Here is a 25,701-nt window from a genome sequence, read left to right on the forward strand (position 1 = left end):
ACATGATCTTTCTCTTCCAGAGGTGACATTACAGAACAGATAAATAGGCATTTTTTTCCATGCTGGTACTACGCACTCCTAATTGGCAGGATAAAAGAGAAGTAATTTGGGTTTGAGTTGTGACTGTTCTACTAGGTAGCTTTTAAACCATGAACAGGACATTTTACTTGTATAAGCTTTAATTTCTTCACTTAAAAAATGAGGATGAACCCATCTCCCCCTAACCTCTTCATTAAGAGCTGTTAAAGATAAAATTAGGATGGATGTTACATTATGAAGTATAATATAAATATTACTATATAGTAGAATGCATGGAGGTAATGCGTGGCTAACGTTATTAAATTCAGACTTGAACATAAAGGGACGACCTATACTAAGCTTAAGAGATTTTAGACCTGACAGAAAATAATGAACCATCAGAGGTTTTACTGAGAAAGGTGGTGGTGGTGGTGTGTTCTGTGTGTACATGTAAAAACCAATGAGGTAATTGCAACTTCAAAGAAATCTAATGGTACTGTGAAAGGATGGCTAGGAGTGAAAAGAACTAGGACTATAACATTGACAGTAAGGTAAGAGCAGAGTGACCACAAAAGGATGTGAAAAACTGTGTTGAGGGTGCGGGAAAGGGAAGAATTTTAACATAAGTAGATAGGCGGACAGTAACCCAAAGGGAAAAAAATTTCCCCCATATTTTGTAATTGAAAAAGACTGAGTTTAGATGTGTTAAATTGAGGTGTCTGGAGTTATTCAAGAAGAGATGTTCAAGATGGAAGTGAAATTAAACCTCAGAAAGAAGAGGTTGTACACAGACCTGGGAGTCAGCTTCTTAAGATGGTTGAAGAAGTCAGAGAAGAGTGAGAAGAATAAGGGAGAGCTGAATAAAGAACTTGGAGAACTCCCAAAATCAGAAGTACAACCAGAGAAAAAGAATAAAAAGAATATGAGATAAGATGACAGAGGGAATTTATTAGAAATGCCTGTATATTAAAGAAGAAATTCAAATGATGCTTAAGTTTGATATCTGATTTACAAATAAATACTAAGGATTAGAGAACACTTTTGATAAGTTTCATGTTTACAGAAATAGTATTTTCCTGATGAAAAATGTGTGAACTCCCACAGTAAGCCTCTAGTATCTTCATAGTCAAAAGCTTCCAAGTTGGTTAGTTGTATTCTTCCTTCACATACCTGAAACCCCTTTGCCTTGAAGCATTCAAGTCAGCAATGATGCTGATAAGCCAAAAGGCAAAAAGTGAAGATCATTTTCTGAGAGGAGGACATTTGCTTTTGTTTTTTATTATTACAGTCTAATTCTATTTAAAGTGGCAAGGAGATATGATTTTCCTTAAAAATAGCATATTTAGCACCCAACAGGTTGAATTTCAGGTATTTGGGAAATTTCATCATCCAGAACACCTCATTACCTAGCAACATCAGACAGAGTTGGCATTAAATCTTATCATTTTGACACTATGAGTAACTCATTTACTCTTACCAAGCCAGAAATCTGAAGTCATCTTAGATCTCCCTTTCTCTAACCTCCAATGATTAATCATTCACCCAGTTAAACAATGTTCCTCTACCACCATTTTCCCATGTCCACGTATTAAGGCATTAACTAAACTGACAGTGCCTCAAATTACAATGATCAGATTTGGGGCTCAGGTCTAGACGTTTAACACCTTGTAATATAGTTTGCTCTTACAGTACTAAAAGTTGCAAAGACAGCATGTCTTTCAAAAATCAAAGAAGTGCTCCTTTGAACAAAGCACTTGCCTCATTATAATGTTGTTCTATCATCTTATCTAGGAACAAATGCCTAGTTATTCCAGAATGCTAAATTGTCCTACAATCCATGGGCATGGGTCAGATTTCCACCCCCCTTTTCACTAACATCTATGGATAAGAAAATCTTAAATTCTTGGAAGTACAAAAGTAGCAAGGCCCTAATCTCAATAACATAAAATGTTCATAAGTTCCTGATCATATTACGGTAAGAAATCTATTTACATAACTATAATGAATTTATTTTGCAAAGTTTTTCTTAGTCAAAAATCACTAATTTAGCATTTTGCTATTATCTAAAAATATAATGAAATTTTAAAAAGCAAGACAGTTACCTGAGGAGAGTCAAAAGGATATCGACTACTAAACTTAAATAGAAGTTGAAATTTTTCCCCTTCATATAAGGTACCTGGTGCACCTTCCATGTCTACAATCCACCTAGAAAAGAAAAAAAAAATTAAAACTTCAGATAAATGGGGTTGGGTTGAGAAGGAGAAAAGAGAACACCAAGAACTTCCTCTATGCCAGGCACTGGGATATGAGGCATTGGTGTGTAACAGCACATGTCATCCTCCCAACAGTTATAAACTCATCCTTCCAACAGTTATAAACGTAGGCATTCACACTCTTGGACCTAGTCCCTTCTCTGCCACTCAAGTGTTAAATAACTAGATCAAGGTCAGACAGCTAGCAGAGGACGGAGCCAAATCTTATCCCAAGTCTCAAAAAAACAAACAAGAAAGAATGAATGAATAAATGAAAAACAAAACAAAATAAAAACCCAACTCAGGGTGATAACAGCAAAGCCTGTGTTCTTCCTACTCAATTTATGCTATCTTATTTTTTCAAGACTATTGCTACAATGACTAAAAAAACTTTATAAATAATATCAAACTAATCAACTGCCATTCTGATATCAATTATTTTAGAAGCAATGGGGGGAGTAGGCGTCAGCAATGACTACAGAGAATTACAGTGGTCAGACTTACTTTCTCATGGGTATTCTAAAGACTAATTAGGAAAAAGATAGCTAAGTTGACAGTGGTCCAATTATTGATGGGTCTTCAAAGCTCTATATGGCCTTCCCTATGTCTCTTACTTTGTCTCAACTGTTTAATAAAACCCAGAAGAGATTTCTATGGTATCTATGCAAGTTTACTTTGTTTCCATATATAAAAACCATGAATATAAGAGAGATATATATTAGGAACTCATTCTTATGACGTTGGTCCACTCTGCTTCTAAATACTGCCCCTTCATCATTGCTATCAAACTATTTCTCTACTCCACCCCCCATTTTTTTTTTTAAAAGAAAAGAAAAAGAGGTGGTATACAAAATATACTTATATAGCTGCCACTTACAGTAATTATTGTACACCTGGCCAATTTCTTCAATCTTATGCTTTCAGGTATAAAAATGTATTATTTTAAATGCAGGGAAACAAAAGGAAAGAAGATTGAGGACAATTTTGAGGTTCTATTCATCACCCCACATGCTTTGGATTTAGGAGTATATAAAATAATAAATGTGCCTATTCTCTCAGAGCAATCACTGAACACAAACAGACTCTTAAGAGCATGGCTGCTCATTTTCAGAATGCATACTGAATACCATACGTGGTAAAAAAAGATATGACCACAGACCCAAGAGGCAATATTTTACAGTGAAATTAGATAGATCTGCCCCTTAACTAGCTGTGTGGCCAAGAGTAAGCTGTTTACCTCTCCCATTTTAACTATTTCAATTATAAAACAGATATTAAAAAAAAGATTCACTTCAAAGTGTTGCTGGAAAGATAAATAACATTGCACATGCAAAAGAACCCTTAGCACATTCCTGACACCAGAGCCAGAACACAGTAAATTAAATACAATGCAAAAGCTGCACTAAAAAACAAAATCTAAAACCTATTTATTCTCTTTACAAACTAGATAAGTCCTTCCTAGCCATCAAAATCCTGTTTACCCCCCTCCACTTGGGACACCCACTGCAGAGTGATATTTTGAGGAAAACTCAGGACTTCCTGGTGCCCTTTCATTCTGTTTATAATTTAAGATACAATAAACTTATATGTGATCTATCCAAGCACAGCTTTTTTCTTCTTCTAAATCTTCACTGAAGGATATGTTTTTAATGATTTTTTTTTAGAGGGGCGGGAGAGAAAGAGAGGCAGAAAGAAGTAAAGAAAAAAAGAAAAGAAAAAAAAAGGAGGGAGGGGGGGAGGGAGATAGGTTGCCTCCTGTGGGCCTCCTGACCAGGGATTGAACCTCAACCTAGGTAGGAGCCCTAACTGGGAATCAATTGAACCCATAATCTTTTGGTATACCAGACAATGCTCCAACCAACTGAGTCACCTGGCCAGGGCTACAGTTTTTAAATAGCTAAGCAAATACCTCAGTAATTCCTCCAACAGCTAAGCGAGATAGGTCAGAAAAGGCATAATTTTCCATTGTACAGTGTAATTTTAATTAACATTTTACTAATTAAAAAGTAAAATATGTCTACTATAGAAAATTTAGAAAAAGTATAAACAAAACAAAAGTCACCCACAGCCCAGCTGGTATGGCTCAGTGGTTGAGTATCGACCCATGAATGGTTCAATTCCCGGTGAGGGCACATGTTTGGGATTCGGGCTCAAGCCCCAGTAGGAGGCAGCTGATCAATGATTCTCTCTCATCATTGATGCTTCTATCTCTCTCTCCCTCTCCCTCACCCTTCCTCTCTGAAATCAATTTAAAAAAAAATCACCCACAGATAACTAGTGTTTAACTTTTGGGGGTACATTTCATTCTAGTTATTTTGCATGGCAGTTTCTATATCAATGGTATTGAAGGCTAGTAGAGTTGCATTACATGCAAACTTAAGTTACATAAATTCAAATCATCAGTGCTTATGATTCCAATCACAAGCACACACCCCAGAGTAAGGATGAGATGGGAGACATCTCAGTTTCTAACTTCTTGTGAGTAGCTACTGCTCTATGATTCTAATGTTTAAATAGGTATTTTCACATATTCATGGCTCCTAATCAAAGAAGCAGCCATCTCTATTCCCCTCTGAAGGAAAAACCAGCATAAGTAGGTATATTAAGACAGGATACATGCCAATATGGCCTCTCTAAGGGATTTTCAAAGGTAATTATGACTAAACAAAACTTCTGCCTTATCTGCTGACTGTAGGCTAAAACTCAAGAGATGCCACTTCACTATACTACCTTGAGAAACCATTTCCCTACTATTAATATTTATAATACTTCCAAATTGTCCCTAGAAATAATGTTGAAATGAGTACACAGCTGAACCTGGAACAACACGTGTTTGAACTGCACAGGTCCATTTATACGTGAATATTTTTTCAATAAATATGTACAGTACTGTAAATGTACGTTCTCTCCCTTATGATTTTCTTAATAACATTTCCTTTTCTCTAGGTTACGTTAGTGTAAGAATATAGTATATAATACACATAACATATAAAATATGTGTTGATACATTATTTATGTTATCAGTAAGGCTTCTGGTTAACAGGCTATCACTAGTTAAGTTTTTGGGGAGTCATAAGTTACATGTGGAAATCTGCCTACATGGGGGTTGGTGCTCCTGACTCCCACACTGTTCAAGGATCAACTGTAGTTAATTCTAAAGTCAACCCTTCTATATCTTTGTTCCTTCCTTAACACAGCATAGGGGTTTATTAGGTCAAAGGATATGATACTCATGTTTTTTAAAGTCTTAATATATGCTACCATAATGTCTTCTACAAAGTTTTATGTGTTTTCATCATCTTCCTTATCCATATCCACATCCCACATAATCCCACTTAACTATTCAATATCTGATATCTACAAGACTATTTTTATATCCTGGATAATGGACAAAAGATAATAAAACTTTGTCATTCATTCACAATGTTATTTTAAAAGAAAAGTTACTGCCTGACAAAAGTCTCTAAGTGACAGGGTTACTCAAAGATAATGCTCTTTTCAAAAGAAATATCAACAAAACGGCAACCAATCAAATGGGAGAAGATATTTGCAAATGATACCTCCAACAAGGTGTTAATATCCAAAGTATATAAAGAACTCATACAACTCAACAAAAGAATAAACAATCCAATTAAAAAATAGGCAGAGGACCTGAACAAACACTTTCCCCAAGAAGACATGCGGATGGCCAACAGATGTATGAAAAGATGCTCAACTTCACTAGCTATAAGGGAAACGCAAATCGAAACCACAATGATATACCACTTTACACCTGTTAGAAAGGCTACTATCAATAAGACAAGAAATAACAAGTGTTGAGATGTGAAGAAAAAGGAACTGTTGTGCACTGCTGGTGAAAATGTAAATTGGAGCAGCCTCTATAGAAAACAGTATGGAGGTTCCTCAAAAAATTAAGAATAGAGCTACCATATAACCCAGCAACCTCTCTTCTGGGTATCTATCCAAAATATTTGTAAAGATATATGTATCCCTATGTTCGTTGCTGCATTATTCACAGTGGCTAAGACAAGGAAACAACCTAAGTGTCCTCTGACTGATGATTGGATAAAGGAGATGTGGTATGTATATACAATGAACTATTACTCAGCCACAAAAAAGATGAAATATTGCCATTGGAGACAGCATGGATGGATCTTGAGGGGATCATGCTAAATGGAATAAGTCAGATGGAAAAGGAAAAGAACCATATGATTTCACTCATATGTGGGATATAAAACAAAAAGCAAGAAAAGAACAAACAAAAAAACATAGATACAACAGCTTGGTGGTTACTAGAAGGGAAGGGGGTTGGGGGAGGATGGAGAGGGTAAAGGGGGTCAAATATTTGGAAGGAGACTAGATTTTAGGTGGTAAGCGCACAATGAAATATACAAATGTTGTATTATAAAGCTGTATACCTGAAACATATAATATTATGAACCAATGTTACCCCAATAAAATTAATTTTTTTAAAGTAATGCTGATTTGAGTTATACTTTGTAGTACACTACTTGTTTATTTATGAAAATGTAAAACATTCTTTTAACTTTTTATAAATCATTGTGTTGTGTGGTTACGCTCCACCCCCCAAAAACTAAAGGTTGAAAGAGGAAGCAATAGATTAACCAATTTCCTTGAGAACTATAAGACTAACTGTTACAGGATATTGAGGTAGGTTAACAAAGGGAGAGAGAAAAAAAGATGAAAACAGAGTATAATCCATCTTACTTGTTAAATTACATAGAACAAATGCCATACACACAAAATGTGTGCTCCATTTTCATATTTTGAAAAAAATGAAAAATGAGAGCCATAAAAACATCGAAGAACCTTAAATACATATTACTTAGTGAAAGAAGCCAATCTAAGAAGGCAACATACTGTGTGATTCCAACTATATCACATTCTGGAAAAGAGAAAACTACAGAAACAATAACAAGATCAGTGGCTGCCCGGCTGGCATGGCTCAGCAGTTGAGCACTGATGTATGATCCAGGAGATCGAGGTTCAATTCCCCGTTGGGACACATGCCCAGGGTTGAGGGCTCAATCCCCAGCAAGGAGGCATGCAGGAGGCAGCCAATCAATGACTCTCATCATTGATGTTTCTCTGTTTCTCTCTCTCTCTTCCTCTCCCTTCCTCTCCCTATCAATAAAAAAATAGTAAAAAGAAAAAAAAAAAAAATCAGCGGTTACCAGAGGTTGGAGGGGGCAGAGGGAAGGAAGGATGACTACATGGTCAACACAGAATCTTTAGAGCAGTAAAAATAATCTGTATAATACCATAATGATATACATGTCATTATACATTTATCCAAATCCACAGAAAGTTCAACATCAAGAGTGAATCCAAATGTAGACTTATGGGTGATTTTGATGTGCTCATGCAGATTCATCAATTGTAATAAATGTACCACTCTGGTAGGGGCTGTTGATAATGGGGGAGGCTGTGCATGTGTGGAAGCAGAGAGCATATGGGAGATCTATGTGCCTTCTGCTCAATTTTGCAGTGAACCTAAAAATGCTCAATCGAGAACCCAGCTGTTTTAAAGAGATTGTTATAGAACTAGAGATGTGTATTACATTTTCAAACACCAATATGTGTATCCATCCAAACATCAACATTTTCATTGTCCATATTCCTGTTCTTAAAGCTTGACTCATGTCTTAATGACTCAAATGTCAAAGTGAAAGGTAACCAAAATTGTTTCCTCTGGAAGGATGAGTATGTCCACAGGGTGTGTAAATTTTAGTCACTTCTGCTCTCTGGACCTAGAACATCACTAAATATTTTAATTGTCCTATTTGTCCTACAAGTTGATCTATAGTAAATTTTTATCTTGTTGGCTCCTATCCCTTTTATGTTTTTTGGAGATTTTTTTTTTTAAGGAAAGGATCAATTATTTTAAATTTTCCCCTATTTCAGAACATTTACCCTTATCTAACAGAACTATTAAATCAAAGGAATAGTAAGAACAGACCATACTGGGGTGTGAGATTTTAGAATGATACTCTTAAAAACATTTCTAACTAATTCAAATTCATTTTTATGAGAGGGACGCGTCTCTCTCTACTCTTCTTGGTATCATATCTGGGAAGACACTTCTCCATTCCTAAGGAAGGAGCTGAGTTAGAGAGAATACTTGTGTTCCCTTCCACCCTTCACTTTTTCATGCATAGAATAAGGTCTGTTAATTGTACTTACTACTTAAAGAGAATGTGATAAAATATGAAAATAATTCTGTATTTAAAAAAATAAGTATACATTCATACATTACATTAATAATAAAACAAATAAGTACTTTAAAAATTAAATACTTACTGTGTAATTGAATTTTGAACACTCTTTTCATTTAAAGTCATCCCAGGAGGTGGGTCATTTTGCAAAGCCAACAGTTCTTTCTGCAGTCGTTTCTAGAAAAAAATCAATAATAATTTGTACTTTTTTGTTATAATATAATACCCTTCTAGTTATACAGTCTGAAATCCTTGATTAAATTTCCTCCAAATGCTCATACCTTTTCCTTTATAAACACCTTACATCTTCTATATATTTTATATAAACTTAATAATATTCAAACTTTCAATTGTCTGTCCTATAATTCACAAGCTATAGTCAAGATATTTCTAAATATATTTGTAAAAACTGATGCTGTAAAGTGGTTATGAAGAGCAGCCAGTAACCTACAAAACTTCATAGCTACTCCATGGTGGTTGTAAGGTCTCAGCCTAGGTTATAAGTGCTGAGTTTTGGTAGTGTTTCTTTTACTGCTTTTCAATTATAAATACCAATGTTCTCCATAACCCTTAAAGAACATGTCATTTCAGACAGACAAGCTTTCCAGAGGAATTATACAAGTAACCTGTCATGCAAAAAACTTTTGAATAAGTTTTAAATAGTTTTAGTTTATAATTTACAGCCCATATTTGTTTTCTTAAATATGATCATCTACACGCATTTTAATCTTTCAACACCAGAACATAACATATCAGGGCCCAAGATATATACACTTATTTTTCCACGTACCAGATGTTCCAAAATGGCTATGTATTTTGCATTCTTGTTTGTGCGGCTTTTATTGTTAAACTCTTCCATTATTATCATTAGTTCACGTTACTTTTTAGTTTACAGCAAACAACAAAAAACCCCACGGCAGTTCATAATTTATGGGTTTAAAAACCAAATAATCAATGTTATTAGAATTGTATGCAACATTATAAAGATTATGAGTAAACGTCTTTTCTTGGATTAAAGTACACAAACATAAATATCTGTTCAGAACTCAAGAATCTGCTGCTTAAAAGCTAGTATCTGCTTTTTCTGGACAAATATTACTATCAATATAGCAATGTTTCTAGATCTTTTCACATTTAAATAACCTTAACATCATCCAACACCACAAGTTAGAAAACTCCTCCCCTTTTTGAGAATCACTATAATAGAACTTGAATAAATGGCTCTTTAAGTTGACAAGAATGAACTTTTCCTCAGATCTTGCAATATCATAATTACAAGTAACAATGAAAATAAGGTATCAACTACTTGCAATCTCCCCGCCCCCATTCTGACCCTACCCTGCATTACCCAGAAAAGGGTTTATTTATTTTGGTGAATATATCACATTATTTTGGTGTAACAAACCCGAACTCATATTCAGTGCTGGCATTTACTGCTTCATGAGCTCTTTACTTTTAAATGTTTTATTGATTGATTTTAGAGAAATACTGATTTCTTGTTCCACTTATTGATGTATTCCTTATTGATGTATTCATTGGTAGATTCTTGCATGTGCCGTGACCAGGAATTGAATCCACAACCTTGGGGTATGGAGAAGTTGCTCTAACCAACTGACCTATCAGGCCAGGACCTGCTTCATGTGCTCTTAAACTATATTATATACTGCCTCATGGAAACTAACTAGAGAAGTTAGGAACGATTTCTCCAAGTTCTCAAAAAGTAAAAGCATGGCCCAGTAATAGGTCCACAGACATTTTGTGCAGGACAGTGCTAAATCATGGAGTTCCATCCCAGTGATGTGATTTTTGCTTCTTCAGCTCCTGATCATTTGCTTTTTCAGACAGCTGAAGATGATGGGTATGAAAGCATAAATATGTACTAAGGTGTTTGTTTAATAGTGTTTAAGTTGAAGAATACCACATCAAACAAAATGCTTCTGGTTAAAAAAAAAAAAAAGTGCTGGCCAGTGTCCCATACATGGAAAGGTTGTGGGTTCGAACCCTGGTGAGAGGAAACTGATTGATGTTTCTCTCTCCCCCTTTTCCTGCCTCTAAAATCAATTAAAGAATATATTTTAAATAAGCCCTGCCTGGTGTTGCTAAATGGTTAGAACATCAGCCCAAGCACCAAAGGGCTTCGGGTTCCATTCCCAGTCAATGGCACATACCTAGGTTTCAGGTTCAATCGGGCCCAGTCGGGGTGCGTGCGAGAGACAAGCAATCTATGTGTTTCTCTCACATGGATGTTTCTCTCCTCTCTCTCCCTCTCCCTTCTCTCCCTCTCCCTCTCCCTCTCTCCCTCCCTTCCTCCCTTCCTCCCTCCCACCCTCTCTCCCCACCTCCCTTCCACTCTATCTAAATATCAATGGAAAAAATATCCTCAAGTGAGGATTAAGAAAAAAAGGCTATTAACATCTAAACCAGTTCAGCTTCTACTTCTAAACTAATACATTTCTGGAAGTATTATCCCATATGCTGAAACCAAGGCACAAAACATTTAAATGATATTCTTGTGGTTATAAATCAAAACCAGAACAGAATATATTCCTCTTAGATACTAACAATGGCAATACATAAAGGGACAAACTGATGAGATTCCTGGACCTGTAAAACCTAAATTCCAGTGGGGAAAGAGATGGTTGATAAATAGGAACAAAACAAGTAAGTATATGGTATATTAAAATGTGATGAGAAATGGAGCAAGTTAAGGGGATGTGATGTTAGGTCTTGCATCTTGTGATGTTTTATCTCCAAGCGACAGTTTGAGAGACTATTCTAAAAGACAGAAATCCTTGTATAGCATAGGAAAAAATAGAAACAAGGAGGAAAAACATTAAATGTAGAAATGTGTGTATATATAAATATATATATGACAATGGCTGCTAATATAGCAGTACATAAAATGGCCAACAATGTTTTCTCCAATTTCATCTAATAACAAACTAAAGGTTAAAGGATAACAATAGGGGAGCAAGACAGGAAAAAAAAATTGGCACACATTAATATCAGGACAGCAACAACCACTACTCCATTTCCCCCAATATATTAAGAAACATTTATAACAATAGCCATTTATTTCTGGGTGAGATGCTAAGCAATAAAATTTTATTTTAAAATACTGATTCATGCATATTAAGGAAACATTTCTTTCCTACTGAATTCTAAGTACACTTCTAGAGACCTTTACTCCTAATAGTAACTTATCAACACTTTTCCCCCTTAGGAAATGGAAAGCCTTCAATAAATGGAGGTACTCATTCTTATTTTAAATTGACATCTTCAAAAATCACATTGGGATGCAAAAAGTGACAAGACTAAATGATTTGTTTTTAAAGAGTCCATAGCCTAAAGAGAGACAAATACATAAATCACTTCTCCATGCTTTCAGGGTACAATAGTGCCCAAAAGGACAGTTTGGTCACAAAGGAAAAAAACTAGGGCTGTGGTCAACTGAAAGCCAAAGAACATGTTTCAAAGACAAAACAGAATTTCATCTCCACCACAATGACAGAGTAGATACTCTAAATAATTCTATAGGGAAAAAAAAACCAAAGTGAATGCAGGGACTCTGAAATTTTGCCTTGAGGGTTTCTACCAAACCAAGGAGGGGAGAACCAAATAGTGAGGAATCTAACAGAAAAACTACATAAAAATATGACCCCTCAGTATAAGGATGAACAAGGTTAAAGGGTGTAGGAGACGGCAATGAAATCTGCCTGTTTTGAACTCGTCAAAGAGTAGAGGAAAAAAAATTCTTCCATGAAAGGTCATAACCTAAGCAGATGTCTACAGAGATTTGCGGTCTGAATTCTTGTGACCTGAGAACCTTAGGCAAGAATTTAATCAAAAGTGCTCCATGAAGCCCACCCGGGTGTAGCTCAGCAGTTGAGCATCGACCTAGGATCCAGGAGATCACGGTTCAATTCCAGGTCAGGGCACATGCCAGGGTTGCAGCCAATCAATGACTGTCTCATCATTGATATTTCTCTCCCTCTCCCTCCCTCTCTCTGAAATCAATAAAGATATATATTTTTTAAAAGTGCTCCATGAAGTAATGCCCCAGGCCACTGTCAGAGCAAATAGAAATCCTGGAGGAATACAAGTTCTATCTTTGAAAAAAAATAAATTATTGATTGATTTCAGAGAAGAGAGAGGAGACACTGAAACATCAAGGATGAGAGAGTCATTGATCGGCTGCCTCCCACAAGCCCCCTACTGGGAAGCAAGCCCAAAACCTGGGCATGTGCCGTGACCAGGAATCAAACCATGATTTCCTGGTTCATAGGTTGACATTCAACCATTGAGCCACACCGGCCAAGCAAATTCTATCTTTTGAAGCAACAATTTCACTTCTCAGAATCTAGAAAGATACACAAAAAAATTAATAAAGACCAAATGAGAAATTACTCAGAAAACAATAGCATGCAACACCTGATGTGATAAAAATCTATCTTCCCTAGCTGGAAAAGCCCTACATCCCCAATTAATTTATGTTCTTATAGCATTTACACAACTGAGCAATTCTAAGGCAGAGATTACAGTCTACTTATCTTTGTTTTCCTAGCATTCAAAACTGTGCCTGGCACATAATTTTTTTTGCCTCAGTAAATTAAAAAAAAAAAATTAATAAAGATGGTGACTGGCTCACTGTTTGTAAAAGATAATCCAGAAACAATATATGTGTCCATCAACAGGTAAGTTATACAAATTATGACATATGAAAACAAGACTATTGAAACCATTAAGCATTATATGAACTACGTGTACTAACAACAAAATAACTGCAAAACACTGAAACAAAGAAAAAGCAAGCCTCAGAAACACATATAATCCCTTTATGGTAAAAAAAAGCAAGACATTTATTTATACAAATGTTATATAATGCATACAAAAAAATCAGAAAGCAGCACATCCAACTATTTTACAATATTTCCCTTCTACCAGAAGAAATGGAGAAAAAGGACATCCCTATTTACACTATATACTTTTATGACTCTTTTACAAAAAGAAAAGGGTATTTCTTGTATAATTAGAAAACAGATTTAAGGGTCCAATGGATGATAAAAATATGTCCACATAAAAACATGTCCACAAATGTTCATAGCAACATTATTCATAATAGCCAAAATGTGGAAGCAACCCAAACATCCACTAGTGATGAATGAGGTAAACAAGATGTATCTATAAAATGGAACATTTGGCCATAAAAAAGAATGAAGTACTAATACATGCTGCAACATAGATGAACCTGAAAAACATTATGCTAAATGAAAGTCAGTTACAAAAGACCTCATATATGATGATACCATTTATATGAAATGTCCAGAACAGGCAAATCTATACATACAGAAAATAGACTGGTATCTGCCAGGGGCTGGGAGTAATAGGAAGTGGAATGATGGTGAGTGCATGCTTATGGGCATAAGATTTCTTTTGGGAATGATGAAAATATTCTACTATTAGATTATAGGAATGGTTACACACCTGATTGTACACTACATAGGTGAATTTTTATGGCATATAAATTACATCTAAATAAAACTTTTCAAAAAAACTCAATGATAGATAAAACAGCAGATTCAACACAGGTGAAGAGAGAATTAGTACCTAGGAAAATGATCTGAAGTATTTATCCAGGATGTAACAGAGAAATAGAGATGGAAATATGATACGAAGAGAACACAGCATTTAAAGAGAGAATGCCCGAAAATCTCCCAGAATTGTTGAAGACATCAATCCTCAGGTCCAAAAGCCCAATGAATTTGAAAAAGCATAAATAAAAGGTATTTGAAACTTAAACTCATCACTGTGAAAGTACAGGACACCAACTAAAACAGAGCAAATTCTAAAACCAGAGAAGACATATAGATTACCTAACAAAGATATAAAAATTAAGAGTGATGGTTATCATTCAAAAAAATTTTTTTAAAAAACGATCTCAATTACAGTTGACATACAGTATATTAGTTTCAGGTGCACAACACAGTAGACATTTACATAACTTACAAAGTAATCACCTCAGTAAGTACAGCACCCATCTGACACCATACATAGTTATTGCAATATTACTTACCATATTCCCTATGCTGCACTGTACATCCCTGTGACTATTTTCTTCTCTGGCAATTTGTACATCTTAACCCCTTTCCCCTTTTCACTCAACCCCCCTCCCATATGGCAACCATCAATTTGTTGTCTGTACCTATGAGTTTCTGTTTTGTCTGTTCGTTTTTTAGATTCCATATGTAAGTGAAATCATATGGTATTTGTCTGTCTGTCTGACTTATTTCACTTAGAATAATACCCTCCAGGTCCATCAATGTTGTTGCAAATGGCAAGATTTCATTCTGTTTTTTAATGGCTGAGTAATAATCCATTGAATTTATGTACCGTATCTTCTTTTTCTAAAAGCTATAACTATGTTTAAGGGTAAAAAGGGTATCAGAAGTCAGTCTGCACTTCATAGACATCAACAGATATTCTGTCCTCGCAACATCTGAAAGAACCAATCGCAAAATCCTTATACCAAAACACCCTCAGCCCACACAACCTCATGCCTCTTCCATACACAGACAGATCTACACCCAGACACACTCAAAGAATAAAATATTTGGAAAAGTAATACAACATCAAGAATTAGAAATATCCTGACACACAACATTTTTGTGTTTAGGTAGAAAACAATCACATAATTTCAGTATCTATGAAGCAAGATCTAAGATTATTTGCTGTCAAGGTTTTAAGGGTTGTGAACTGGAAGCTTAAGGGAAAAAAAACCTACCATCAGAAAAAAATAGAATTTCACTGAAACATTATCTACAAAGTGAAAGAATCACTAACCAAGTATTACTCTAGTTGAAAGAGATGCATATAATTAACAGAAAATTTACACTGATTTAAAAATATTATATACTTTTTCCTATTCAATTCAATTCTTTAGTTTCTTTAACTGGACCAGGAAGAAGCTGAAGCAAAAGGAATCAAAGACAGGGAAAGAAAGCAATGTTTGCATATTGTTTATGACGTATATTGGAAAAAAATATTTACCTGAGTCTCTACTTAGAAAACATCTGAGTGCTTACTACCAATAGAGCATTGTCTTCAGTGAGTTAAAAATCTAATAGACAACCCAACCTGCATGGCACAGGGGTTGAGCATCGACCTATGATTGCAGTTTGATTCCCAGTCAGGGCACTTTTCGGGCTTGACCCCCAGTGGGGGACTTGCAGGAGGCAGCCAGCCAATCAATGACTCTCTCATCATTGATGTTTCTGTCTCTCTCTCCCCCTCTCCCTTCCTCTCTCTGAAATTAATAAAGACATATTAAGTCTTTATTAAGACAAAGTACCTCTAAATTAAGTATAAGGCAGAAATGAAAAATCCTATGAAAGAAATAGAATGTGCTATGAGAGCACACATATAAGAAAACGTGTACAGCTGTGAGAACTGAGGCTAAGTTTGGTGGGTTCACGATGTCAGGTATAAAACTGTTGAGTAAAATATGAATGCAGAAAAATAGTACAGAGTGGAAGGGCTAACTAAATAACCTGCTAGATAAGTTTTTTAAAAATCCCAGGAACACAAGAAATGAAGACAAGAAGGGAAGCTACTAAATTAGCTAGAATTCAAAACGGAATTTCAATATAAAAAGTGTCTAAAAAGCGCAGCTATGTATTCCTAGCAAATAAAGGAGACTAACAGAATGCACACATTTGCAGTAATGTCCACTTCAACCTAAGGACAAGGGAAGATAGACCGAGGACAGAGAATTAAAAAAACACACCTAACTCTCTCAGGGAATTTAATGGACTGAAAAAAAGTTCAGCATAGGCTTTAGAAAGGGAGATGTAAAGGGATAGCAACAATGGCCCTAATGAAGGGCCAACAGACTTAAAAGAAGGGTTGTTCACATTTTAATACAGGGCTCCTAAGATTATTTAAAACAACAATAAAAACTTGAGGCTGTAATTATTCAACTCCAAAGATTCATGATATAAAATTTATAGGTTTGTCTGTGCATACAACTGGTATAGAAGAATCACTTAGCTTATAACTCAGTCTAGAGGACCACCCAGGAGTCATATCTTTTTTTTTTTTTTTTTAAATGATTTTACTGATTTCAGAGAGAGGAGGAGGAGGGAGAGAGAGAAACATCAATGATGAGAGAGAGTCATTGATGGGCTGCACCCAGCAGCCATATCTTAATGCACTTTGGTTCACTAATCCTCCTCCACAAGGAACTCTCATGGCAGATACTTCGTTCCTTTGAATAAAATAGTTATCAAATGAGATTTCACTAAAATTATAGGGCAGTCACTATTCGCTCTGATATTTAGTTCAAGATGAAGGTTCTTTGATAGAAATGTGATTATGTAGACATCCAGAAACATGTATAAACATTTTCATAGTCTCAAATTTGATTCTTAAAAATCTCTCCAGATGTATCAACTTTCACAAGTCTACCATCTCCTGGACTCTAAATCTGGTCCAAGATGTAGTACATCTCATCCAATTTACAGAACTTTCATACCTATATTCCCCCATTGTGGTGAAGATGAGCTCTAAACTTAGGGTGCACATTAGCTGAGAAAAATTCTAATACCCAAGATGCATGCCAGACTAAATAAACTGATCTCTGGGGATAGTTCGTTTTGTTTTTTTAAAGCTTCCCAGGTGACTTAAAATATAATGCCAAAATTGAAAACTACTTACTTGAATTGTGTGGGTAACTCAAGGAAAAAAACTAGGGGAAGGTACGGATCTACAGTAGAAAATGGAAAAAGGCAAAGAAAGAATCTGAATGTAGCAACATTACTTTTTACCAATTTTAACCAGGCTTCAATGCATTTCAAATTAAAGGTGGACTGGTAATTTAAATCAAAATAGAGTAATTTCTCATTAAATTTGCAGTAGTTATGTTCTATGAAGTCCCAGCAAATAGTGAACCACAGTTCCTAGAGGAAATACAGGGTTAGGTCACAATCTTCTGTCACACTCAACCAAAAATAATAACGAAACAGATTGCTGGTTCTTTAACACTGAATCCAAGGCCAAAAGCACATGCCTAAACAAAGGTTACCTAACATACACAGTCTTCTTGCAATTAGGAACACTAGGCAGCACTTCAGTCCTCCACCTGGGGGCCATTTTAAACACAGAAATGTGAAAAAAATGCACTAAAGAGACTGAGGAAAGGACACTTGTTTACAGTACAACAGCTGAAACAAGGCAGAGCATCATCTTGTTTGACCCCAGCTGGGAACATGAACTTACAGCAACTCAAATATTTTGGTTTTTTGCTGAACTGCAGTTGGGCTAAACGGTTAGAGAGTCGGCCCTCAGACTGAAGGGTCCCAGGTTTGATTCTCGCCAAGGGCACGCACTCAGCTGCAGGCTCAATCCCCAGCCCTGGCCAAGTGTGGAAGGCAACCAATTGATGTCTCTCTCACATCGATATTTCTCTTTCTCCCTTCTACTCTCTCTGAAAAAGCAATGGAAAAAATATTCTTGGGTGAGGATAAAAAAAAAAAAAAAGACATGAGTTTTATTAGGTTTCTACTAAGCAACATCAAGAGCAAAGATGGCACCAACATGCCCACTGTAGCTTTCTCCACAAGAATCCTTAAATTGCTTTTCCTAAGAATGTAACAATTTTTCTCATATCAAAACCTATATACTAAAAAATCTATATACCTAATTTGCTCAAAATATATTCCTTTCATGTAGTAAAAAAGTAAGCAAGTTATATTTTATCAACTACCTCTAATCACAAAATGCAGCAATGATTTTAAAGGTATGATGGTTGGACTATATGACCTCTAAAATGCCCTATAGCTCAAAGTTTTTTAAGTCTGAAAATTAAAGTTGTATACCTATTTTAACTGCAATAAAAGTCAGTATATGAACATAAATATTCTCAGGATTAGTTATTAGGATTATAATCACATTTTGTTTAGTATTTAGGGCTGCAATCTGAAAAACAGCCAGCAGCTCCACTCACCTAGAGAAATAACTTGAATCCAGCAAGATACTAACAAACCTGGAGGATTCTCAGCTTGAAGCTATGCAACTTTTTTTTCTACTTCTTTATTTAATATATCTTTATTGATTTCAGAGAAAGGAAGGGAGAGGGAGAGAGAGAGATAGAAACGTCAATGATGACAGAGTCACTGATCGGCTGCCTCCTGCATGCCCCCCACGGGGGATGGAGCCCGAAACCCAGGCATGGACTCTGACGGGGAATCAAACCGTGATCTCCTGGATCATAGGTTGATGCTCAACCGCTGAACCACGCCAGCTGGGCTGACCTACAGAACTCCTAAAAGAAAACAAGCTGCCACATTAATGCTGTAAAACTAAATATGCCTCACATCATATAACTAAAGTTTACTCAAAATGAATCAAAGACCTAAATGTAGGAGCTAAAAATACAACACTTGTCTGGCCAGTGTGGCACAGTGGTTGAGCATCAACCCATGAACCTGGAGGTCAGAGTTCGATTCCCAGTTTGATTCTATGCAGAAGTATATTTTCAGAAAGATGCCAGATTACTTTTAAAACTGTTCTTGATAATAAAGATTATCTTTGAACAGTAAAGATTTGCCATTTTATAATTTTACTCAATGCACAGGTATATGCATAAAGAACCTCTCTTAAAAATTTGATGCATAGCCCGGCCGGGCGTGGCTCAGCAGTTGAGTGTCGACCTAGAATCCAGGCGATCGGGATTCGATTCCCGGTCAGGGCACATGCCCGGGTTGGGGGCTCAATCAATGACTCTCTCATCATTGATGTTTCTGTGTGTCTCTCTCTCCCTCTCCTTTCCTCTTTCTGAAATCAATAAAGATATACTTAAAAAAAAATAAAAATTGATGCATAAAGAAACTTTGTATTATGAAGTATAAGGAATATTTTCCTCTCATTTTCTTAGCTATGGAAGCTATATTATTTTAGCAAGTGCCTAATTCTTAAATGAAAAGTTAAATAATTATTCCAATGATTTCTCTACAATGCCAAACTTGTTAATATGCTCATTATCTACAACTTCACAGTACCTATGGATTTCAGAGCTTGGTTTCTAATCACAGCTTCAGTACTCAGTTGCTATGTAGTTTTGGGTAAGTCACTTTCCAAATAAGTGATTACTTACCAAAAGTCACTATGTCTCTATTATAATGAAATAAGATTATTTGACTTTCCATTTTACGACAATGGAGTAAGAATCCAGAGAGAAAGAATATGAAAATACATTGAAAAACATTAAAGTTGTGGCAAACACATAAATCAAGAAAAGCCAACCTTGGGTAGAATATACACATATAGAAATAGGAATTTTAAATTATTCCTTTATAGGTTTCCCAACCTTACTATTATAGAATTGTTTAATAGATCTCTAAAACAGAATTAAACTGATGCAGAATTTGATATTTAGGAATGGTTTTTGAAGTGTCAAGTGTAGTCACTATGAGCACATTTAAGGGACAAAGAGAAAGCATGCTTCCTATTCTCATGGAATCAATGGCCCAGGGGAGTGAACGAGTTAAATAAAAGGCTCAAAGAGCCCTGGCTGGTGTGGCTCAGTTGGATGAGATTCCTCCCATGCACAGAGAGATCACTAGTTCAATTCCTGCTCAGGGCACACAGGGTTTTGGGCTCAATCCCCAGTAAGCGGGGTGCAGGAGGCAGCCCATCCATGTTTCTCTCTCACTGATGTTTCTCTCTCTCCCCCCTGCTCCCTTTCTCTCTCTCTCCCCAAAATCAATTAAAAAATTTTTTTAAGGTGCAAACACTTTGGGACAAAAACAGAAGGCATCTCATAAGGCAGCAATTAATAGCAAACAAACAAAAAAGTAGCACAATGACTGCACTGAGAGTTAAGCGAAGTTGATGACCTAGCTTTACGCTTTTATTAACCTACAAGTTGACTCTACTATCTAGCAACTGATGTTTTGAAGAGAACACCTTCAATTCTATTGTATGCTGTTCCTCCTTTTCCTAGGCACTTGCTCCAACAGTTCCAGAACAGCCCTATTCCCAGCCAGAATATCCAGCCAAACTTCTAACATACTATAATTCTAGCTATATTCCCCAAGTTCCCAGTGCTCAGTAAGCCTCAGTATCCAAGATGACAGTCAATTTTCTAACTTTTGATTATGCTATAACCTCTTATAATGAGATTAACAAATAGTCATATGAAATCTAATTGTCAAGGTAACATGACTACAATAGTAATGTAGGTAAAGGCCCACATTCCACGTCTCCCAATCACTACACTCAATTACTTGAGTAAAGAGCAATGAAGTTGTGAATAATCCAAAATAATTTATTTCCAAGTCACCTGAAAATAAGCACACATTCATAGGCCATCGTCTATTACTAAATTGCAATCTTCTTTCATCTAGCCAAATCAACTGTCAATAATCTAAGATCCAATTAGGTAAGAGAGGGGAAGGCAGAAAATCCACAAGAGTAATTCGACTGACCATTTCTCTTAATTATATCAGTTTTTAGATTTGACAAATATTAACTATTATGCGCTTTCTAAGATCTTAGACATAATGCAAGGGGGGTCTACACCTGAAGTTAATAAATAAATCTAGATGGTCAAATTTGAAAAGTATACCAAGTATACTTAAAAATTTCCAAAGTAAGAGAAGTGTGAATGAAACAGCTGTATTCTACAACCAGAAAATATATTCAGGAGGCCAAGTTAGTTAAATATTTCATAATACATTGTGAATGAAATTACCCAATAGGGAAAGGGGAAAAAAGATTAAATACAAAATGAAAATGAAACATAACAAACAATATACAATTTTATGATTTAGCTGAAAACAGAATACCCCAATACTGCTACACTTTTAGAAATGCTTAGAATCACATAAAAATTCACTTTAATAGTGCTTTTGTAGTTTGGGGATAGAGTTTGTAGCAAAAAATGAAAAGCCCTAAAATGCTAAACCTACAAATTTGCTACAAAGAATTTTTATTTTAATATCTTAAGATTTCTAGAATTATCAAAATTAAATGTATTACTACTTTTTTATTCTAACTACTACCAATTTTAAGTACCATCATGAGTCTACCATTCTCTAAGAATAGTTTCTTAAAAACATAATCCGGTCCTAATCAGGTAGTTCAGTTGGTTAGAGTGTCATCCCAATACACCAAGGTTGTGTGTTCAATCCAAGGTTGTGGGTTTAATCCCCAGGCAGGGCACATACAAGAATCAACCAATGAATGCATAAGTAAGTGGAACAACAAATCAATGTCTCTCTCTCTCTCTCCCCCCCTCCTCTCTCTCTTAAAAAAAAGAAAAAAACAACAAGAAACATAATTGAATCATGATCTTCTTGGTGATTTGTGACTTTGTTCCAAAAATAAAAAACCAGGAAACCATGTCTCAAAAGGTTCACTAGTTTGAAAACCAAAATCTTGTGTATTATTAAAGGACAACTCTAGCAATATGATAGAGCAGAGCTTCCCCAGCATTACAGGTGTGCCAGAATACTGATCCTTACACCACCACCGTTTCACAGAGCTGCCTAGGTGCTTTCAACCTCCAAGAACCTCACCATTCTTACTTAGCATGTGATTCAAAACTTATCTTCTCCATGTATCATGACCTAAAAAAAAGGCTGGGAGGCACTGATAGAGTACACCGATGCAGTTACAACCTCAACTTTAAAATACATACTCTCCAAGGAGAAATTCAAAGTCTACTCTTAGTTACTGATCCTAAAGACTATTTCATTTTTATTAATTCAAGTAATCAAATCCTATGTTACATTTGTGTAATATGCAAAATATAGTTCCTCTTACTGCTTAAGTAATCTCTTGGCAGCAGTAATATCCTGGTGTGGGTAAGATAAAAAAATCTGAAAACTTTTTAGGTAATGACTTGGTCAGAGCACAGCATTTGTGTACGCCACACTTTTTCTTAGGCACGCTAACTGACATCCCCAAATTCCATTTCCTAACCTCCTTCCAAGCCTTTTCTCCACAACACTACCACCTTCTAATATAATACACAATTAACTATTTTGTTCCTGTCTCTAACCAGACTTTTTATATTCAAAAAGGCAGAAATCTTGTCTCCTTTTGTTCACTGCTGTATCCTCAGCACCTAGATGAGTACCCGACACACAGTGGGCCCTCAAAAAATAACTGATGGCCCAGCCAGTGTAGTTCAGTGGTTGAGCATCCACCCATGCACCAGGAGGTCACCGGGTAGATTCCTGGTCAGAGCACATGCCCAGGTTTCAGGCTCCATCCCAGGCATGGAGAGTGCAGAAGGCAGCTGATCCAGAGCAATGTTTCTCTCTCTCTCTCTCTCTCCCTTCCTCTCTCTCTAAAGTCAATAAAAAAGTATTTAAAATAATAGTAATAATTAATGAGTGAATGAACAAATTTTATAATTTGGTTGCAGTTCTATGTGCAATTGAATTGTTATGAAAAAAGTTAAGCTTTGCTGTTAAAACGGTCAAGAAAAAAATTTTCACCTAAGACACAGAATAACCACAGAAAGTCGTGTTGTGTTTGAAAAATCTTGATTTAGCTATATTAAAATATTTGCCAAGATACTACCAGAAAATCTGTATCACATGTTTTAAAACTACAAATAAAAAGACTTAGTTTTATTTTAGTTAAAATAGGGAACAGTTTTCCATTCCTCCCATCATAAGACACAACGGAATACAGGGTGATAAGACAAAGACTAGAACACAGAAAAATGCAGTATTACACTGGCAAGTATTTTTTTTCTGTTGCTTAAGTCGCCATGTAAAATTCACAATTATCAATACTGAGTTCCGTAATGACTCATTTTTCTCTTAAAAACAAACTTGTCGCCCCATCCATTTTTGCCCAGTGGTTAGAGCATCTGCTGGTGGGCTGAAGGGTCCCGGGTTCTATTCCGGCCAAGGCTCAATCCCCACCCCCATCGGGGTGCGTGCTGGAGGCAACCAATCAGTGTTTCTCTCTCTCACATCGATGTTCCTCTCCCTCTCTCTCTTCCCTTCCACTCTCTCTGAAAAGCAATGGGGGGGGGGGAATATCCTCATCTGAGGATTAAAAACAAAACAAGCAAGCAAAAACTGGTCTTTTCCAGACACTTGAAGCCTAAATCTACCAGCAAATTAATCATTCCCATAATTCTCTTGTGAAACATAATCACAAATACTGTGGATTTTAATTTTAATTTGCAGTCTTAAAACAAATACTTTTAATCTTAATACAAATAATCTTAAATTGGTCATATAGCCCAGCTACTGTTCAACTGGTGTTCCAGTTCCTTTTGGGTCCTCAAATGACGGAACTTCTCTAACGTCTCTGGGGAGATTAGTGTAAAATATAATGTTTCCTGAAATTGTTCTTGTTTTTTCTCTGCACCATTTCATGACATCTTTTCAAGTAGGAATATTATATACATTTTTTTCCCTATTCTGCAGGAAAGTCCTGAGGGACAAGCAAGTAAGTAAAAATACTGTATGAGAAACAGCTTGAAAGGGGATTACACAAAAGCACAGACGTAAATGTGAACCAAATACGTGCACAAAAGAGGAAGATGATGAAAAAAGGAGAAGAGATAAAAGAAAACCACTGTTCTGGCCTTTCTAGGAGAAAAATCCAGAGGGGGATAGGGAGACTTGCTTATTTTTCAAGAAACAAAAGCACAAAATCCTTCTAAGAAAACAAGTGGTCTCTTTCTTTACTTGAGCCGTTAGAATCTAAAAAGCGCTCAGTGGACACTCAAACCAGGGTTCTACCTTCTCTTCCTAGGTTTCGCTGGTAAAGTAAGTGCAGGCTATAAACAATGAGGAGTCAAGCTCTACAGAACTCCAGGTGTGGTTGCCACAAAAACACACAAACTCCTTGGGTTCGGAAAAAGGGGGTTATATTAAGTTGGAAAGCCAGAAAACCACGCATTGCCAAGTCAGGTAGATGTGACACGGGTTAACACACACCTCCTACCAAACTAAGGTTCCACCAGAGATCAGGGGAAGAGAAAGAGCAAAGAGCTGTAGCCTGACCCCGACTACAAGGGTGGGGCGCCGCAGGGGGGCGGGGGGGAAGTGAAGCCTAGCTATCCCGGGAGGTCTAAGGGGGCTGGTAACTGGGCTCTCGGAGACATCGCATATTCGGCTGCAAGTGATGTCGATGTACTAAAGGTAGCATCGGAGAGAGAGAGAGAAAGTGAGAGTGCGGAGGCTGAAAGAGAAAGGTACCCAAGAGGCAAAAAAATTAAGGGGCAAAGGGAGAGCCGAGGGGCTGAGCAGGCAGCGAGGCCGGCGTGCGAGGCCTGGGCAGAGGCCGCCTGGCGCCCTTGCAGCCAGCCGCCCTCCCCGGGAACGCCTTTCCAGCTCCCCCCCACTCAGCCCCTCTCGGGGCCGCTCCTGCCCCGGCGACGACGGCCAGAGCAGCTGTTTCCGCGGGGCCGGGGACCGCGGAGAAAAGGCATCCCTGGGGCGGGGGAGCAGGCCGGTAGCGGCCGACAGTGCGAACGGGAGACGACTCTGAGACGACCGCCGCCGAGCCAACGCCAAACTTCGCCCTCTCCTTCCCTTCGCATTCTTTATCCCCCAACTTCCCGAACGGCTGGTGTCCGCTTCGACCCAGAGTCCGCCGCCTCCCCCCCCCCCACCGCCCTTCTTTTCGCCGCCTCTCACTCCTCCCAAAGGCCCGAAGACTGAGGAAAGACTAGCCGCGAGGGCCGCTCCCGAGCCCGCCCGGTGCCCCAGAGTCCCAGACACCGCCCCCGACGAAACGCTCGCATCCTCTCGGAGGCTCCCTCGCCCGCCCAGATGCTGCAAACTCCTCTCACCTGCATTGACGCCATGATGGAACCATCTCCCCCAGGGCCGGCGAGGCCAGAGACGCAGGGGGCGGAGCCGCCGTGCTCGCGTCACGCCGCGGGGGCCCAGCATCCCGGGCGTGGGGGGCGGGGCCTCCCATAAAGGGAATGGCGCGACGGGATTGGCTGGCGCGCGGGGCGCCCGCGGGGAGGGGCGGGCAGGGGGTGCGGTAAACGGCGCTGTCAGGATCCTCCGTCCCGTCCAGCGGGCGGGCGTCCCCGGCGAACCTACCCGCGGTCACGATCGCTTGCGGGATGCGGCTCCGGTGCTGACCTGGCCACGGCTGCTTTTTTTCCTGCGTATACCCCGAGATCCTGATGATGTCCTGGCCAGTGGGGGCTT

General features: G+C 37.5%; 1 protein-coding gene across 1 annotated transcript in view; it reads right to left on the reverse strand.

Moving 5' to 3' along the window:
* UBE2W (ubiquitin conjugating enzyme E2 W) overlaps positions 1-25,405 on the reverse strand; it is a 48,471-nt gene extending 23,066 nt beyond the window's left edge. Inside the window, exons 1-3 of the mRNA XM_081116652.1 lie at positions 25,329-25,405; positions 8,592-8,683; positions 2,121-2,223 (exon numbers count right to left, since the gene is read on the reverse strand). Coding sequence (XP_080972778.1) covers positions 2,121-2,223; positions 8,592-8,683; positions 25,329-25,343 — 210 coding nt within the window. The 5' untranslated portion in view covers positions 25,344-25,405. The remainder of the gene's footprint in view (positions 1-2,120; positions 2,224-8,591; positions 8,684-25,328) is intronic.
* Positions 25,406-25,701: the final 296 nt, after the last annotated feature.

This window comes from Miniopterus schreibersii (genome assembly GCF_964146895.1).
Source record: "Miniopterus schreibersii genome assembly, chromosome: 17".
Lineage (NCBI taxonomy): Eukaryota > Metazoa > Chordata > Mammalia > Chiroptera > Miniopteridae > Miniopterus > Miniopterus schreibersii.